This window comes from Rana temporaria, chromosome 9 (genome assembly GCF_905171775.1).
Source record: "Rana temporaria chromosome 9, aRanTem1.1, whole genome shotgun sequence".
NCBI lineage: Eukaryota > Metazoa > Chordata > Amphibia > Anura > Ranidae > Rana > Rana temporaria.
In genome coordinates, this window is record NC_053497.1 from 91,313,518 (window position 1) to 91,333,363 (window position 19,846).

General features: G+C 42.9%; 1 protein-coding gene across 3 annotated transcripts in view; it reads left to right on the plus strand.

Annotated features, from left to right (window-relative positions):
- Positions 1-19,846, plus strand: part of LOC120913738 (probable global transcription activator SNF2L1) — a 241,285-nt gene that overhangs the window by 167,766 nt on the left and 53,673 nt on the right. For all 3 annotated transcript variants that reach the window (XM_040323922.1, XM_040323920.1, XM_040323921.1), the window contains exon 19: positions 9,646-9,768. In XM_040323922.1, coding sequence (XP_040179856.1) covers positions 9,646-9,768 — 123 coding nt within the window. The remainder of the gene's footprint in view (positions 1-9,645; positions 9,769-19,846) is intronic.

Genomic DNA, 19,846 nt, shown 5'->3' on the forward strand with positions numbered 1-19,846 from the left:
CAACAGGGCCTGAAGTGATTCATTAGTATTAGCCAGATACATCAATGTGTCATCCCCATAAAGTGAAATGCACTCCTCTATATTAGCAATTGGGAGTCCTTTAATCGAGGGGGAAGAGCGAATGCGAACCACAAGCGGCTCCATGGCCAGGGTAAACAAGAGGGGTGACAACGGTCACCCCTGTCGTGTGCATCTAGTAATCGGAAAGGGGCCAGTGATAGAGGAATTGACCCCAAACCCGAGCTACCGGGAGGTGTAAAGGAGTTTTATCCATGCTACAACACAGGGGCCAAAGCCATACATCTGTAACACCCAAAACAGATATGGCTATTCCACACTGTCAAATGCCTTGCAAGTGTCCAAAGACACAATAGCACAAGTGGGAGGACAGTCATGTGGATATTGCAGGTTGTGATAAAGCCCCCTTGGTCACTATTGACCAAGGATGTGACTACAGTGTTCAAACTCAAAATCTTAACGTCCACATTAATAAGAGAAATTGGATGGTAAGATTCGTTGGGGGGAGAATCCCGCCATCTAGAGCTTTTTTATAGGTTCGCAAAAGAAAAGGGGCACAAAAGGTATTTAAATTGTGAGAACCATTCAGTCGGGAAACCGTCTAAACCCGGAGTCTTATGTGCAGGCATTTGTGAAATGGCTGCAGCAATTTCCTCAACCGAGATAGGTGCATCTAGCACATCATGCCCCTCCGTTGACAAGGAGGGGAGAGATATGCCAGCCAAGTAGTCATTCAATTGGGAGTCTTGTAGTCAACCCTAGAGGTATACAGGTCTTTGTAAAAGCATAAAAAGGAGTCTAGGATATCCCCCTGGGTTGTCACTGATGCCTTGAGCAGTAAGGATACATGGGATAGAAATGGGAGAATGGTCAGGTCTAGTCAGATATGCCAAGAGATGTCCGGCTTTATTACCATGTTCAAACTATTTTTGTGTGGCATGCAACCTGTTTTTGCATGAGATCTAACAGACGGAGTTCATACTCCCTACGGCTCTGTAACCATGCCTCCCTTGTGTCGGAGGCAGGGTAAGAGGCATAAGCAGACTCAGCACGTACCATAACAGTCTCAAGTTCTTCTGTAAGCATCCGGTTATTTTTGCGCAAGACCCCTGTGATGGGCATGAAAGTGCCCCTCAGAGTTGTCTTAAATGCGTCCCATTCAGTGGAAGGGTCTACTTTTCCCAGATTATCCCTCCAATAGTTTGTAATGCCTGTCCTGCATTCTCCCTGCACTACCTCTTCCTCCAACTAGTATGAGTTCAGGCGCCAAATAGCAGGTCCTGAACCTGGAAGGAGGAGGAGGTCCACTGAGAGAGGGGCATGATCAGAAACCCTTCTAGGCAGATATGAAATGGCAGAGACAACAGGGAGGGTCTCAGCCAGAGCAAACTCCATATCCAGTCTGGACATGGTGTGGAAAGAATCTGAGTGGCAGGAAAAGTGGTGTACATTGGGATTTTTCCATTGCCACACCTCTCTAAGGTTGTAAAGCTGTGCCCAGTCTAGAAAAGAGGGAAAGGGTCTACCTCCACCACCCAGGCGGTCCATAGTTGGATCTAATATAGCATTAAAGTCCCCCACATAAAGTAAGGGACCAGGGGATCTAGTCAGCAGCTGAAGTGACAGTCTAAAGAGTACCTCCACCAAAAATGGGGGGTGGGCACATAAATGTTCACCAGGGTAAAGGTCACAGTAGAAATTTGCAAAGTGAGAACAATAAACCACCCGTCAGGGTCGGTTTTAACTTGTACCATCTCAGCCGGGAGAGATTTGGCTTGAAGGATGGAAACCCCCCTGGAGTAATTAGTATGAGTGGCATGATAGGAGTTAGACAACCACAGGCGTTTTAGGGCCCTTGTTTTAGTGCCTCTTTTGGAGACTAATGATGTGCGGGCAACATTTTTTCAATACTGAAAAGACCAGGGATCTCTTCTGGGGTGCATTGAGACCTCTAGTATTCCAGGAGACTATCCTTAGGGTCTTTGCCATTGTAAAACATACAGTAGTAAATAAGCACAAAGTAACATGCATACAAGACTATAAATGACCAGACAGGCCGCGCCACCTGAAACACATACATGCACATGAGTAAAAAAAAGTGCGTGGATCTGCCATCAGGACATTATGAGCCAACAATGAAATAATAAAACACATTAATAGTCCGCCATAGGCAGCAACCTGAGAAAAAATATAGGAGTCAAAAAGTGCAAAAAGGAACATAGAAAAAAAAAGAGAAAAAAACAACAAAGTCCCAGAAAGTCTACATAAAATGGATCACTGTCTTAACTGAAGCTACTTTCCAGGAAGATAACATACATTTCTCAGGAAAACCCCTCCCTCCCCCTCCCTCTCACAGAGCTGATTGTTGTTTTATTGGCCACTGGAATGTCTCCTGTCCTGGAGACTACTTCAAGTTGTGTTGTAAATCTCCCCAGATCGCCCTGTGGTTCATGCTCAAGTCGTGTTGCTTCTGAAAGTCGTGCTGGAAGTCGTGTCACCCTAGTGTGAACCGACTCTAACAAGTGAAAGTGACAGATAAAAGTATATTTTACCAAAACATCAAAACATTCCACATTCTAGCATTTTTAAAAACAAAATAGTTGCAGCAAAGTAGAAGCAACAATGTTGCAAAGGAAAATTTATTTCAGAGAAAGATACATTCATCTCAACATTAAAAGGATTTATTAGGGGAAGTTACAATTGTAACATTAGAATCAATAGCTAATACTTGCATTGGACTATTTTCACTCCCAAAAAATGCTCTTTAACCACTTAAGGACTGCCTCCTGCACATATACGTTGGCAGAATGGCACGGCTGGGCACATGTACGTACAGGTACGTCCTGTACTAGTACCCAGCCGGGGTCGCGGCGCGCTCCCCCGACCCGGTCCGAAGCACTGGGACCGCGGGTCTTGCGGACCCGATCGCCGCTGGAGTGCGGCGATCGGTCCCCGGAGCTGAAGAAGGGGGAGAGCCGTGTGTAAACACGGCTTCCCCGTTCTTCACTGTGGCGGCTGCATCGATCGTGTGATCCCTTTTATAGGGAGACACGATCGATGACGTCAGACCTACAGCCACACCCCCTACAGTTGTAAACACACACTAGGTGAAATGAAACTCCTTCAGCGCCCCCTGTGGTTAACTCCCAAACTGCAACTGTCATTTTCACAATAAACAAGGCAATTTAAATGCATTTTTTGCTGTGAAAATGACAATGGTCCCAAAAATGTGTCAAAATTGTCCGAAGTGTACGCCATAATGTCGCAGCCACGAAAAAAATCGCTGATCGCCGCCATAAGTTGTAAAAAAAAAAAAAAATTATAAAAATGCAATAAAACTATCCCCTATTTTGTAAACGCTATAAATTTTGCGCAAACCAACCGATAAACGCTTATTGCGATTTTTTTTTACCAAAAATAGGTAGAAGAATACGTATCGACCTAAACTGAGGAAAAAAAAATGTTTTTTTATATATTTTTGGGGGATATTTATTATAGCAAAAAGTAAAAAATATTGCATTTTCTTCAAAATTGTCGCTCTATTTTTGTTTATAGCGCAAAAAATAAAAAACACAGAGGTGATCAAATACCACCAAAAGAAAGCTCTATTTGTGGGAAAAAAAGGACGCCAATTTTGTTTGGGAGCCACATGGCACGACCGCGCAATTGTCTGTTAAAGCGACGCAGTGCCGAATTGTAAAAACCCCTTGGGTCATTTAGCAGCATATTGGTCCGGTCCTTAAGTGGTTAACACAACGCTCATTTTGCTATTTACTATAGCGCCCTGTAAAAAAGACATTGTAGCTAAAATGAGAGCTATTTGCAGGTCTGAGCATGCTCAGTTGTGTTAGCACCTAGTTGTAAAGAGACTATCTCTTCTCAGACTTTAAAAGATATTTCAGTGTAGAAATCACCTTTTCACACAGTTTAAAAGCAGATTATCTTTAAACAATATAACACATATTTCAGTACCATTTAGGCAGTTATATCATGCTCTAATTTCCATGTGCATCACTCCAGGTTTTACCAGAGTAAAGCCTCGTACACACGATAGGTTAACCAGAGGACAACGGTCTGAAGGACCGTTTTTATTGGTCAAAACCGATCGTGTGTGGGCGCCATAGGTTATTTAACCATAGGTTAAAAAAAAGCCAACTTGCTTTAAAATTAACCTATGGATTCCTAACCGATAGGTCAAAACCGATCGTTAGTAGGCACGACCATCGGTTAAAAATCCACGCATGCTCAGAATCAAGTCGACGCATGCTTGGAAGCATTGAACTTCGTTTTTTTCAGCACGTCGTTGTGTTTTACATCACCGTGTTCTGACACGATTGGTTATTTAACCTATGGTGTGTAGGCGTGACGGACCATCAGTCAGCTTCATCGGTTAACCTATGACAACGGTCCTTCAGACCGTTGTCCTCTGGTTAACCTATCGTGTGTACGAGGCTTTAGAGGCATGGTCAGACAATGTGAATGATTCCCTCAGAAGTATCTCTGAAGAAATGGCCAAGAGCTCTCCTATTCAGGAAATCAGGCTAGCATCGGACCTTTCTGGGGGAGGCCTCTATTGATGTTATTCGCCTAGTGGCTTGAGTAATGTTTTTAGCGGTTACTGCCCGTCGTGCCTTATGGCTTCGTCCCTGGTCGGCGGATCCAGCTTCAAAGCAAGCATGGTGCCGCATTCCCTTTGAGGGCTCTTGTCGCTTTGGCAATAAACTCGATAGTGCCATTTCCCGGGCCACAGGTGGTAAGTCGGGGTCCCTCCCTCAGGACAGGCGTTTACAAAATCAGAAACACACTTTTTTCAGAGCACGCAGCTACAGGCCTGGTCGTGAATTTTCAAGGCCCTGGAAATCCAGACAGTCTTCTTTCAAGAAGCAAACTAAGAGTACTCCTTCTAGTAATCAGGAGTCTACTGAAAAGTCTTTCTGAAATTGGGCGGCCTCAATTTGAGATTTTTGGACCATCAAGACGATCTCTTCAGGCCACACCTGGGTCTTCAACAGCAACCCCAGGTTCAGATTTATGCCTACAAATCTTCCATATACAGAAGAAAAGAAACAAATCATATTGGCTTATGTTAGCTCTTTAGTAACTCAAGGCGCTGCCATTACTGTTCCAGAGGGCGAACGAGGCGAAGGCATGTACTCCCCTTTGTTCATGGTACAGAAAAAGAACAGTTGCTGGAGACCAGTAATAGACTTGACTCATCTCAACCGATTTATTCGGAAAGAAAAATTCAAAATGGAGTCACTATTGACAATCCAGCAGTCAGTCCATCCAGGAGATTGGTTAGTGTCAATAGACCTGAAAGACGCATACTTCCACATTCCAGTGGCGGCAGACTATCAAAAGTACCTCCGCTTTGCAGTAGGCAATCAACACTTACAGTTCACCTGCCTACCATTTGGTCTCACGATGTCACCTCGGGTGTTCTCCAAAGTTCTGTTAGCCGTTGTGGCTCTCTTCTGAGTGAAAGGAGTTCGTCTTCATCACTACCTAGACGATCTCTTACTTCTAGCTCAAGACAAGTCAACTCCTGGAACACGGGGACCTAGTAATTGCCACTCTCCAAGAATTCAGATGGCTATTGAATTTGGAGAAGAGTCATCTTGTTCCAACACAATCTCTGGTATTTCTAGGTGCCCTCTTCAAACACAATAAAAGGCACCATTTCATTGCCCGAAGAGAAAATTGCAACAATCCGGGACAGGATACGCGCAACACTTGCTGCTCCTCACCTATCTGCTCTTCAATGTTTTGAAGGTGATTGGCACCATGGCAGCCACCATTCCTATGGTGAAGTGGGCTCAGTGACACACTCACCCATTCCAAAAGGGTTTCTCCAGCAATAGGACTTTCCCAGCAAGAGTCAACGCATCATGCTTACTCAACCCATGAGAAATTCTCTTCTGTGGTGGCTTCAGGGGACGATTCTCCGCAACTGTCATTTTATCCATCCCATCACTTGGGTTATAATAACCTTGGATGCCAACAATCAGGGCTGGGGCGCTCATTGCCTGTCAGAAATAGCTCAGGGCAAGTGGAGCACACCTTCTCAAGGAACTGTATCCAACATACTGGAGCTGCAAGCTGCCTTTCAGGCGCTCATATCCTTCCGCCATCTATTAATGGATTCCTCTGTGATGCTCAGGCTGGACAACACAACCGCTGTTGCTTACATAAGGAAGCAGGGTGGGACCCACAGCTGGTCCTTTCTCCGAGTGGTGGAGCCAATTATGAATTGGGCCCAGAAAAACCTAGCCAACATCTCGGCAGTGTACATTCCGTGGGTCCAGAATGTTCAAGCAGACTTTCTATCACGAATCCAATTGAACAACAACGAATGGTCTCTGCACATAGAAGTGTTCAATTGGCTTCTAACACTGGGAGTGCCACCAGAAGTGGATCTGTTTGCGTCTCCATACAACCACAAATTCAACAAACAATAGTCACTGCCCCTACCTATGAATGGTATAATAAGGAGCGCTGGAATGGGCGTATAAACATACAGAAACATAGAATATCCAGGCTCAAACTTACCGACCAATCAGCAACCAACCAAATTCCCCTGTCTAACTGGTGCGTTAAAAACAGAGGCTTAGTTGCACACATCTGCAAATGCATGTGTAAGCTGCAGGCCCCGTCAAGGCGCTCTGTGTAAACTGCAGTCCTAACTGCAACATTGCATTTTATGTCTCCTCAGTGGGAGCACATGACTGCTGATGGATAGATAAGGGGCATACAACCACAAGTTGATCAAGTATTATTCAAGGTTCAGAGATCTCCAAGCCTATGGGATAGACGCTCTCACAGACCGATGGAAATTCAGCAAAGCATATGCCTTTCCACCAGTACCTGTGATCCTTCAATTTCTTTGCCGTCTCAGATCAGAGGATGTAGAAATCCTAGCAGTGATTCCATTTTGGCCCAACAGGCCATGGTTTTCCCTCCTAACGCTTCTCAGTTACCGGGACTCGATCCCTCTCAGACTTGATCTCCTCTATCAGGGCACAACGTTGCACCCATGTCCAGCTCATCTGCACCTCAGGGTGTGGTTCTTGAGAGGGGAAGGCTTGAAGCATTAGGATGTCCAGAAGAAGCCTTTAAACTCTTCTTAACGCTAGAAGAAATAGTACTAACAAAGTGTATCTGGTCAAAATTTACAGATCATATGTCTTCCAGAACTAAACCTTGCAGTTCCCCAGAGGTCCAAGATATACTCAGTTTCTTACAAACAGGTTTGGACTTGCCCTTAGCAATCAGTTCACTCCGAGTGCAAATCTCAGCCATCTCTGCATTTACTGGAATCTCTTGAGCCAATCATCCCTTGGTTCGCCAGTTCTTCAAGGGTGCCATCCGGCTTAGACCCCAGAGAAAACCAAGGTTCCCCAAATGGGATCTGCCTCTTGTCCTGGGCTATCTTACCACGATCAGCTCTGATCTGGATAAACCACTATCAGCTAAGGATATTACTCTCAAGACCGTCTTTCTAGTAGTGGTCACTTCAGCTAAAAGAGTCTCTGACATCAGAAATCTGGGTTCAAAAGAACCATTCTTGACCTTCTTTCCAGATAGAGCAGTATTAATTCCTATGCTGGGCTCAAATACTAAAGTTACATCCATTTTTCATGAAAATCTGGATATTGTACTGCCCACTTTTGGGACATCTGAAGATCAAAGTATTCATCCCCTTTTTGTGGGGCACACATTAAGTCAATATCTGTAAATGACAGAATCTTTCAGACAAACGGATTTTCTTTTCATTCTTCTTCATGGAAAGAACAAAGGAAAATGGGCCTCAATCAGATCCTTTGCAGCTTGGATAGTTCAGACCATCCAGAGGGCATACAAAGCCAAGGGCTTGGCTCCTCCAGAGGCAGTGTCTATGCACTCAACCTGGAGCATTTCGACTTCTTGGGCAGCCTCACGTCATGTCGCAACTGAAGTTATATGCAGAGCGGCTTCGTGGTCATCTATTAATACGTTTTGTTTCCCACTATTGTGTTGAACTGGCTGCTTTATCTTCACTGACTTTTAATTTACAAGTGCTGTCAGTTGACAGTGTTAAATAAATTGATGTTCTTGCCCCAGCACTTTTCCCGTCCGGGTGTGTTTGGCAAGTTATTTCCCACACGTATGCTGCCATGGAGCATGTCAGGAAAACTGAAAATGTATTATCAAATACTTACTGTAATTTTCCTTTCCTGATAGGCTCCATGGCAGCAGGAGTCCCTCCGAATGCTTGGAGTAGGCTAGTTACGGAACAAGGCTGAGAGCCCACAGCTGAAATTTATAGGGAGGGGTCCTATTGGGTAGTTATGGAGGCGGGGCCAACCCACACTTATGCTGCCACGGAGCATATCAGGAAAGGAAAATTACGGTAAGTAATTGATAATAAATTTTCCGTTTTATCCTACTTGATAACCATTCTAACTTTTTACTAATCTGGTCTCCATGGTTTGACTTTACCAACATACTTAATATTAATAATTCTTTGCTTTCTCTCTAAAATTATAAAGTTACATCCACCATTCATATAACACCCAGAATATCTTAACCCACATTTTCTTCTTTATTTCTTCTCTTTTTTTCCTCACTTTCTCCTATTCTCAATATATTTAATTGTATACGTATTGATTTTGTTCTATACGACAAATCTATATAACCTTGCTTATGCATTCTATTTTATTCTTCTTAATAAATAAAAATAATGTAACACACAGTTTAAACGTTGTTCTCTTCAGTCATCCAATCATGTGCTAGCAAAAATCCTATTTTGTTCCCTTACAAGTATTTGGATCAGTAAATTTCACCTTATTTACTAGGGAAAATAAACAACCACTTTGAAAAATTTGCATTTATTTCAATTTATGTTTGGAAACCCAACAGAATGTGACATAAAAAGCAGACATACCAACAGATGAGCGCTGACACAAACAGACTGAACCATGGCAGGGTGAAGATAAAATATTGCAATCCTCATCCTTGGCATACACAACATTGTAGTTTGGGAACTTTGTGAAATAAACAATGCATTCTCTCGTTTAGTTTTTGATGAAGACATTTTTTTGATTATGTGATTTATTTACAGTATTTCATAATACAAATGATTTTTTAACCAGCATCTTCCAAAGTTTCCTTTTTATCTTTAGCACTTCTGTATTGACAAAAAAAAATCACACAGGGGTATGTTAGAGAACTTTAGGTTCTTTAACTGTGTAACTGGGTTAAAAAAAATATGTTGTTTGCACGGGTTCTAAACATTGGTTTTCTTTGTGGCTACAGCAGGTTATTAAAAACACAACAAAAGTGTTTTGTTGTTTGGCTTTACTGCAATTATATTTTATGGTTAGTATGCTTCTTGTTAATGCTTGCAGTGGTGTAAAAGGGGCTACTTTTGTATCACAGTTCTTACTTCCTAGTCTAGGGTTATTAGCACAGGTTCAGGGTTATTCTTTGTGACAAATGTTTTACCGTGAAAAGTCCATCAATCCTTTTATCAGCTTTCCCTTGCTCCATTTCTGTATTTTGTGTTGTAAAAAAAAGATTGATATGAGTGTGAACGCCTAATAACATTGCCATACTACAGCAAATTCTCATCTTAACTTCTGATTTCAGGTCCCCAGGAATTCAGACCTCCCAAATGCATCTCAGGTACAAAAAGAAGAACAGAGGAAGATTGATGAGTCTGAGCCACTCAGCACTACAGAGTCAGAAGAGAAAGAGACACTTTTAAACCAGGTATGCAGAGAATATTTCTGTAGTTGTCACATTATAAGAGGCAACTTATGTTGTCAGCTCATGTGGGCAATTGGGTAATGCTGCACAAAAAAGCAAAAGACAGAAAAGCACATTACATATCATTGATAGTACATCTTCTAGTAATAAATGGCAGGTTTTGTATTAGATTCTTTTTTTGTGGAAGGTGTGAAAATGACTGCACACAAGAACTATTGACAGACATGAAGCACAGATCAGAAGATGGTTACACCTAAGAACCAATGAATGACAGTAGTTCTGTACAACAAATAAAATAAATGTACAAAGCTGGCTAATATGCCTTAAGAACACCAACCTAAAAAGAACTATAGTTTCTATAAAAGCTCCATTGTTATCAGACACAAATAGCTGTACTGTACAGTATGTTCCCTCAGTAACATGCTGTTTGTGTTAATCTAACATACAGTATCTCACATTTAAGCTGGGAGACTTTTACATCTGGTTATGGATGACTTGATACAAGTCCTCCTTTGTTTGTATCATTTTTTAACCACATAAATACTGGGCACTTTCGCCCCCTTCCTTCCCAGGCTAATTTTCATCTTTCAGCGCTCTCGCATTTTCAATGACAATTGCGTGGTCATGCTACACTGTACCCAAATGACATTTTTATTATTTTGTTAGCACAAATAGAGCTTTCTTTTGGTGGTATTTATTCATGACTCTGTTTTTTATTTTTTGCGATATAAGCAAAAAAGGAGCGGAACTTTGCAAAAAAAAACGATGTTTTCTTTATTCTATTTTAAAAGAAATACAATAAAATCGAAATGTTGTCATAAATTTAAGCCAAAATGTATTCTGCTACATGTCTTTGGTAAAAAAAATCCCATTAAGTGTATAATAATTGGTTTGTGTGATCACGGACAGATGTACGCAAATTATCATGTACAGATGTGCGCAGGTGATCACGGACATATGTTTGCAGATAATCATTGGGACATATGATTTTACTGTTACATATTGTGGGGGACAGGTGTTTTTATTATGTGGGGACATGTGTGTGGGGACATGTGTTTTGGGGACATGTGTGTTTTACATTGTGTGTTTACATGTGTGTGTTACTGGTGATCAGTGTGTAAAAGCTGTAAAAAACAGCTCATACCAGCCGGTTGCAGTGATCCACTCTCCTCTCCTGTTTACATCACATGACAGCTGTGATTGGATCAGGAGGGACAATCACAGAGCCCTCCTGCTGATCTGAGATGCGCTGTGTCCTGGTGACACAAGCGCATCGGGATCGCGCCGCTGCGCAAGCTCACGCGTGCGATCCCCTCCTTCTGAGGGACGTTCCTGAACATCCACTCAGAAGGAGAGAGCAACCACCCGGCCGTACGTTTGCAGTGGCCGGGTGAGAAGTAGTTAATATGTACAGTGTCCCACAAAAGTGAGTACACCCTCAAATTTTTGTAAACAGTTCACTATCTTTTCATGTGACAGCACTGAAGAAATGGCACTTTACATTGTAGCAAAGTAGTGAGTATACAGCTTGTATAACAGTGTAAATTTGCTGTCCCCTCAAAATAACTCAACACACAGCCATTAATGTCTAAACCGCTGGCAACAAAAGTGAGTACACCCCTAAGTGAAAATGTCCAAATTTGACCCATAGTGTCTAAAATTTGTGTGGCCACCATTATTTTCCAGCACTGTCTTAACCCTCTTGGGCATGGAGTTCACCAGAGCTTCACAGGTTGCCACTGGAGTCCTCTTCCACTCCTCCATGACGATATCACAGAGCTGGTGGATATTAGAGACCTTGTGCTCCTCCACCTTCCATTTGAGGATGCTCCGCAGACGCTTGATATGGTTTAGGTCTGGAGACATCCTTGGCCAGTCTTTACCCTCAGCTTCTTTAGCAAGGCATTGGTCATCTTGGAAATGTGTTTGGGGTCATTATCATGTTAGAATTCTGCCCTGCGGCCCAGTCTCCGAAGGGAAGGGATCATGCTCTGCTTCATTCATGTCACGGTACATGTTGGCATTGATGGTTCCCTTAACCTCCCTGGCGGTATGATTATGTCTGTTTTTTGAATGTCAATGCGGTACAATGCTATAATATAGAAGTGCAGGCAGGGCACCGGACAAAGCACTAGGGACAAAACTGAGGTGAAATGATTTGATTTAGTAATGTAATCTACAGATTACAATGTATTATGTTTGTTATGTTTTTTGTCCTTTTTTTAATTTTCCACCGGGCTCCGTCCCCATGCGTCAAGACGCTCACAGGGAAATGGAGCCCAGAACATTAATACATCAGGCGGAGGATCCGGTGGAGAACAAAACGGGAGTACATTGCAGGATCCTAGGGACAAGATAAGTAACTAACTACCTGGATACTGCGATGCATTCCCAAGTGTGGCTCCGGGTATTGGTACTGAAATGTAACCCCCGGAATACCACTAGGGAGGTTAATGAACTGTAGCTCTCCAGTGCCTGCAGCACTCATGCAGCCCCAACCATGACAGTCCCACCACCATGCTTGTACTCCCTACCTGGTTGCCACCACACACGCTTGACACCATCTGAACAAAATAAGTTTATCTTTGTCTCATCAGACCACAGGACAAGGTTCCAGTTACCCATGTCCTTAGTCTGCTTGTCTTCAGCAAACTGTATGCAGGCTTTCTTGTGCATCATCTTTAGAGGAGGCTTCCTTGATGCAGTGTGCAGCGTATGGTCTGAGCACTGACAGGCTGACCCCCTATCCATTTAACATCTGCAGTAATGCTGGCTGCACTCATACATCTATTTCCCAAAGACAACATCTGGATATGACGCTGAGCACGTGCGCACACTCAACTTCTTTGGTTGATCATGGCAGGGTCTGTTCTAAATGGAACATGTTCTGTTAAACTGCTGTATGGTCTTGACCACCGTTCTGCAGCTTAGTTTAAGGGTCTATGTCATCTTTATGTAGAGCAACAATTCTTTTTTTCAGATCCTCAGAAAGTTCTTTGCCATGAGGTGCCATGTTTAACTTCCAGTGACCAGTATGAGAGAGTGAGGGCGATAACTCCAAATTTAACACACCTGCTCCCCATTCACACCTGAGACTTTGTAACACTGACGAGTCACATGTCACCGGGGAGGAAAAATGGCTAATTGGGTCCAATTTGGACATTTTCACTTAGGGGTGTACCCCCTTGGTTGCCAGTGGTTTAGACAATATTTGGCTGTGTGTTGAGTTATTATGAGGGGACGGCAAATTTACACAAGTTGTACACTCACTACTTTACATTGTAGCAAAGTGTAATTTCTTCAGTGTTGTCACATGAAAAGATAAAATAAAATACTTTCAAAAATGTGAGGCTGTACTCACTTTTGTGAGATACAGTGGAACCTTGAATTGCGAGTAATGCGGTTAATGACCGTTTACGCAATACGAGCACTGTATTTAAAAAAACAACTAACTCATTTTCCGAGTGTTGTCTCGCAAAATTAGCAGGATTCAGGTGAAAGCGGTGTGAAATACTCCATTCCCGAGCCTTTCCGAGGCTTGCCAAGGTCATCCGAGCTCTCCTCGGGCCTTTCTGTCTGTTTCAAAGGCTCTCCGGCGCCCCCCACCTCTGGCCACATGTGGTATTGCGTGCCATTGAAGTCAATGCGGAACAAATTGATTTCGTTTCCATTGACTTCAATGGGGAAACTCGCTTTGATATGCGAGTACTTTGGATTACGATCATTCTCCTGGAACGGATTATGCTTGTAATCTGAGGTTCCACTGTACTGTAAATACAATTAGGCATAGACTGCCTGATGAAAACATAGAAGGATTGATGGATGTGGAGAACAAATTCTCAAATCTTTGTGAGCAACAACCAGTGCTCTTTAATGCCTCCTAGGAATACTCCTAAATTGGCAAACCTTTTGTCTGACGAATCAGGGCAGAAAAATACATTTCATAGATATCCTTAAGCAATGCATTCAAGACACAAAGCTTTAATATTAGAATCCAAAACAAGCAGTCTGGAGTCAATTTGCAGTCTCTATAGGGACAGCTGCAGTTCCCAATAACCTCATAATAACAATAAGGCCTCGTACACACGACCGGACATGTCCGCTGAAACTGGTCCGCCGACCAGTTTCAGCGGACAGATCCGATCGTGTGTACGGGCTAGCGGACAGATTTCCAGCGGACAAATGTTTCTTAGCATGCTAAGAAACATGTCCGCTGGAAAGCTGTCCGGCGGACATGTCCGCTGGTTAGTACCTCTAACCAGCGGACCGAAATCCCGCTCATGCGTCAAATTAATTTGACGCATGTGTGGAAGCATTGAACTCGCGCGAGAGAGAGCGTCGGTGTCGTCTACGTCACCGCATTCTCTGTCCGCGCGGATTTCGGTTTGATGGTGTGTACAGCCATCAGACCGAAATCTCCGAGCGGACATGTCCGATGAAAACGGTCCGCGGACCGTTTTCATCGGACATGTCCGCTGGTGTGTACGAGGCCTAAGTAGATCATGCTCTGTGAGGACCTTCATTCTAAAAGCAAAAGGCATTTTTAAAACTTTGGTTATACTGTGAAAAATATAATTCTCTAAAAAGTTATTTTTAGTGCAAGACTTAAGCCCTGTTAAAATTTTCCTATGGTTAAAAAAACGATCGTCTGTGTGAAAGTCCATCGGTCAAAAATCCATGCATGCTCAGAATCAAGTCGACGCATGCTCGGAGGCATTGAACTTAATTTTTCTCAGCACTTTGTAGTGTTTTACGTCACTGTGTTTGGACACGGTCGGATTTTTGACTGATGGTGTGTAGGTAAGACTGATGAAAGTCAGCTTCATCAGATATCTGATGAAAAAATCCATCGGATTCGATTCCATCAGATATCCGATCGTGTGTACAGGGCTTAAGTTGAGACTTAAAAGAGAAGTATGTTTTTTCTTTTGGCATATTTATACTTACCTAGGTGGATGCAGCATCAGATCGATGCTGCAGCTATATCCCAGCGTCTCTGCACTGAGAACCGAGCCACCGAATACTGCCGATGGCTCGGTTCTCACAGATCTCTGAAAGGAGAACTGCTGACTGTCAGTCAGCAGCTCTCCTCTCTGCTGCTCCGCCCTCATTAAAGCGCTGAGCTGTGGAGGGATGGGGAGCGGTCGTTTCAGTGGCTCGCTGAGACTGTCATTAGCCAAGGCAGCTGGTGGATACAGTCTTTGGAAGTCGGGTTGATGCGCTGCCTGGACTGATTGCAGTGAAGTCGGCGGAGAGCGGACTTCAGACCGTTGTTCGCTGAAAACGGGTCACAGGAGTGCAAAACGAATTGGGTGAGAATAACACCCCAGTAATGTTAGCTCTCATTCTTGTTGTTACTACAGAGACACATCTACTTTGTTAGCAATCAGGCAACTAGATGTAAAATACCCCATAAAGAGGTCTTTGAGCTTGTAATGTACCTGTGTTTTCATTAAAAGGTTGTAAATTTCATATGCCTCTTTAGCTTTATTTAGAAGTCCACAGTTAGGTATCCGGTGATTGTATGCAGGAGGGAGGCGGAGGGGGGGCAATATTTAGATATCGTCTTTAGGATGTAAGGCTGATACTATCATGCAGGTACAATCCTTCAGGGCAGGCTCTACAGAGCACTTCTCTCATTTGCAAGCTTAGAGGGATAGAACACAAGGCATAAAGCTGGCTTATTGGAGGGAATAGAAGCAAGAGGTTTTCTAGCCTATGCAATCATTATCACCTTGTAAAAGTGGTCAGGAAACTCATTGGTTTCCTACAGACATAGGTTTATCACATTCTCTGAAAATGGCCAACTTCCTTATCATATTTATTGGTTGCTTAGCTTTTTTTTTGACTGTTAAAAAAACAAGTATAGGTTCCCTATTCTGGAGACAGTGGAATATGGCTGATATCACACTTTGTAATCTTTATTCTCCAAATATCAACCAGCACACCTTCCTCACCATGGTGTATAATCAACTCTTTAGAACATTTCTGATTATTGGAGATGATATGTCATACTCCTCCATATCTTTGTCAGATATACTGTTGGAATTTGTAAAAATATGTCCTATAAAACCAGACAGTTAATAATTGTTTCACCAACTCTCCAGAAGGCATGCACGCTTTGATGTGTGGCATACAGTGCATCTGTTGAATAGGCAGTATACAGGTTATGCCCACCTCACCATACCCATTCTCACATTGACTATTTCTTCATTAATGCCTCCACCTTATGTGTGAGTAAAAACTCATCTAACCTATATCCTGGCCGGACCATGCTCTTAGGCCCTGTACACACGATCAGTCTAAACCGATGAGAACGGACTGAAGTTCATTTTCATTGGTCCGAACCGACCGTGTGTGGGCCCCATCAGTCAGTTATCCTTCGGTCCAGAAATTTAGAACTTGCTTCCAGAAATTTAGAGCTTGCTTTAAAATTGAACTGATGGACTGGTAACCGATAAGTCAAAACCGACGGTTAGTATGCAAAAGCATTGGTTCAAAACCCGCGCATGCTCAGAATCAAGTCGACGCATGCTTGGAAGCATTAAACTTTGTTTTTTTCAGCGCGTCGTTGTGTTTTACGTCACCGCGTTGGACTTGATCGTTTTTTTAACTGATGGCGTGTAGGCACATCAGACCATTAGTCAGCTTCATCGGTCAATCGATGAAACTGAACTTCAGTCCGTTCTCATTGGTTTAGACTGATCGTGTGTACAGGGCCTTATACTTCTTACTGTGTCCCTACATTCCAAGGCCCTGTACACACGGGCGGATATCCGATGAAAATGGTCCGCCGGACCGTTTCCATCGGATATGTCCGCTGGCGGATTTTGATCTGATGGCTGTACACACCATCAGATCAAAATCCCCACAGAAAACATCCGCGGTGACGTGGCCTCGCCGTCGCCGCGACGATGACACGGCGACGTGCGCGACCCTGGAAGGAAAATACTTCCACGCATGCGTCGAATCATTTCGACGCATGCGAGGGATGGGGATCGGACGGACTTATCCGGTGAGTCTGTACAGACGACCGGATAAGTCCGAAGGACAGGTTTCCAGTGGATAGATTTCTTAGCATGCTAAGAAATTTTTATCCGCTGGAAAACCGTCGGCTCGACAAATGTCCGCTTGAAAATGTCCGCTAGGCCCTACACACGACCGGATCTATCTGCTGTAACTGATCCACGGATAAATCCCAGCGGACAGATCCAGTCGTGTGTACGGGGCCTAATTCACTCAAAATCTACCACTAGCAACTTAATGCGTTTTTACTCATACACATACATTCTAGAATAGAGTACTTCACAGAAAAGGATACCCCTGATGTAACCCACAACACCCTATGGGAAGCAAATGAGGCAGTAATTAGAGGCCAGTGTATAGCCCTGTCATCAGTACTAAAGAAAAAAGCTAAAAGCTGCTTGATGGGTCACAATTATTGATCTCTTCCTTGATGAAGCATCTTGGAACAAAAGTCAAAACCTGAACTGCGCTGAAGGAAATAGAAAAGACTGTGTGCCTTAAAGTGGTTGTTAAGCCACTGAGCGTGCATGCTACAATCCTCTCTGTTATAGTAACTGATGTGCCCCAGTGTATGTTTTTTTGTAAAAAAATAAGCCGCCATATAACTTGTTTCAAAGCATCGTTCAGTGCTCACATGACAGGCCGCCTCTCTCCTCTCCAGGTCTGAAAGCTACAGTAGGCGGGGCTGAGAATCCCCTGCTGACATCAGCCAGGAGGAGGAGAGGATAAAGAGGAGAGGAAGAGTGGAGAGGCACAGAATCCAAATTGCATGAGGTCCAGTGGGATTTTTCCACAGTTAGTGATGATTTGGGGAGCCATGTCATCTGCTGGTGTTGGTCCACTGATGTTTTATTAAGTCCAAAGTCAGGGCAACCCTCTCCCAGGATATTTTAGAGCACTTCATGCTTCCCTGTGCTGATCAGCTTTGTGGAGATGCTGATTTCATTTTCTAGCAGGACTTGGCACCTGCCCACACTGCCAAAAGTACCAATACCTGGTTTCATGATCATGGTATCACTATGATTGATCAGCAAACTCGTTTGACCTAAACTCCATAGCGAATCTGTGGGGTATTGCTTAGAGGAAGATGAGAGACACCAGACCCAACAATGCAGATGAGCTGAAGGCTGCTATCAAAGCAACCTGGGCTTCCATAACACCTCAGCAGTGCCACAGGCTTATCGCCTCCATGCCACGCCGCATTGATGCAGTAATTCATGCAAAAGGAGCGCCGACCAAATATTGAGTGTATACTATACTGTACATGGACACATTTTTCAGTAAGCCAACACTTCTGCATTAAAAATCCTTTTTTTTATTGGTCTTATGTAATATTCTAAATATCTGAGATACTGAATTTTGGGTTTTCACTAGCTGTAAGCCATAATCATCAAAATTAAAAGAAATGCTTGAAATATATCACTCTGTGTGTAACGCATCTATATATGACTTTTTGAATTGAGTTACTGAAATAAATTTACTTTTTGATGATATTCTAATTTTAAGAGATGTACCTGTATGTTATTTTAATACTGACTCCAAATCCTGTACAATCAGAACTGTATTTTTAGGGCTCGTTCATAATAATGGCAAGGACCTTATTTATGCTTGGATCACTTTTCATAGGCATTTGACAGTCAATGAAGAGATGATATATTTATTTCTCGTCGCCTTTTTAACTCCCCACTGTGCTGCAACTGAATGCAATGCATATGGTAGTGATGTGGTTGCAGCGCAGCCCCGTTCACCTGGAGATATAATTCCTGTCACAGCTACAGTATGTGTACAACCCTGACTGCTGCAGCTAAAGGGGCAGCTTTTAAGGGTGGTAAAAACACGACTCAAGCATATGGTTTTACCACCTCCCAAACCTCATGTGTGAGCAAGCCCTTGGTTCAGATTTGTGCGACTGTATGTAGGGCAGCCCATTAATTCCAGTGGGCTGCCCTACCCGCAGAAACAAAGCGATAAAGGCCATAAACAATTTTTTTTATTTCACAGCACCAAAAACATACCCCTGAATGTCTGCTAAAGAGCAGCATGTCTGCGTGTCACTTGCGATTTTGGACGCATTCCCTAGCATGCAGTAATTTAATTCAACTTTTAGACTGGAGTGTTTTAAGACTGAAAATGTTTTTCAAGGGTGCCCTGACTAGAAAAAGGTTGAGAAACACTGCTCTAAACTTTAACTTGTTAAGGCCATCCCTAGCGATGATCTACTACACTGTAAATGATCTGAGGATTGTTTATTGACGAGAAGTATTGATTGCAGAAAATGATTGTTGGATTGTTCATATTCACATGTGTTGATCACTGGAGCTATACTTCTGTAAGACAAATTCTGAAGCGTATTTAAAACTTTAAACGCAGCTTATGTGTAATGCTATGCTACCATGGATCAATCCACAGGTCTATGTAAGCACTGTCTTTTCTAGTAAGGTGTACTTCTATGTATTATGAAGCACTGTATCTGTTCTTGTATAATATAAAAATAATAAAAAGTCATATATATATATATATATATATATATATATATATATATATATATATATATATATATAAAACAAATCTGGTCTGGATACAAGAAGTGTGAAGGCTATCAATATATTACAACAATAGTAATCTAGGAATGTATGTGGCTAGGAGAACTCATGCCCCGTACACAAGATCGGTTTTCCACTCGGAAAAAAGTTGGATGGTTTTTCCGAAGGAATTCCGCTCAAGCCTGCCTTGCATACAAACAGTCACACAAAAGTTTGGTTAACTTTTGACTGCTAAGAATGCGCTGACATAAAAGACTACGACGAGCCGAGAAAAGTAAGTTCTATGCCTCTGAGCATACGTCAATTTGTTTCCAAGCATGCGTCGGAATTTTGCACGTCAAATTCCGATCGGATTTTTTCTGACGGGAAAAAAGATAACCTGCTTTCTAGTATTTTCCGGCAGATTTTCCATTGGAAAAAGTCTGGAGCATACACATGGTCGAGATTCCCGACCAAAAGCTCTTATCTGACTTTTTCCAACAGGAAAACCGATCATGTGTACGGGGCAATAG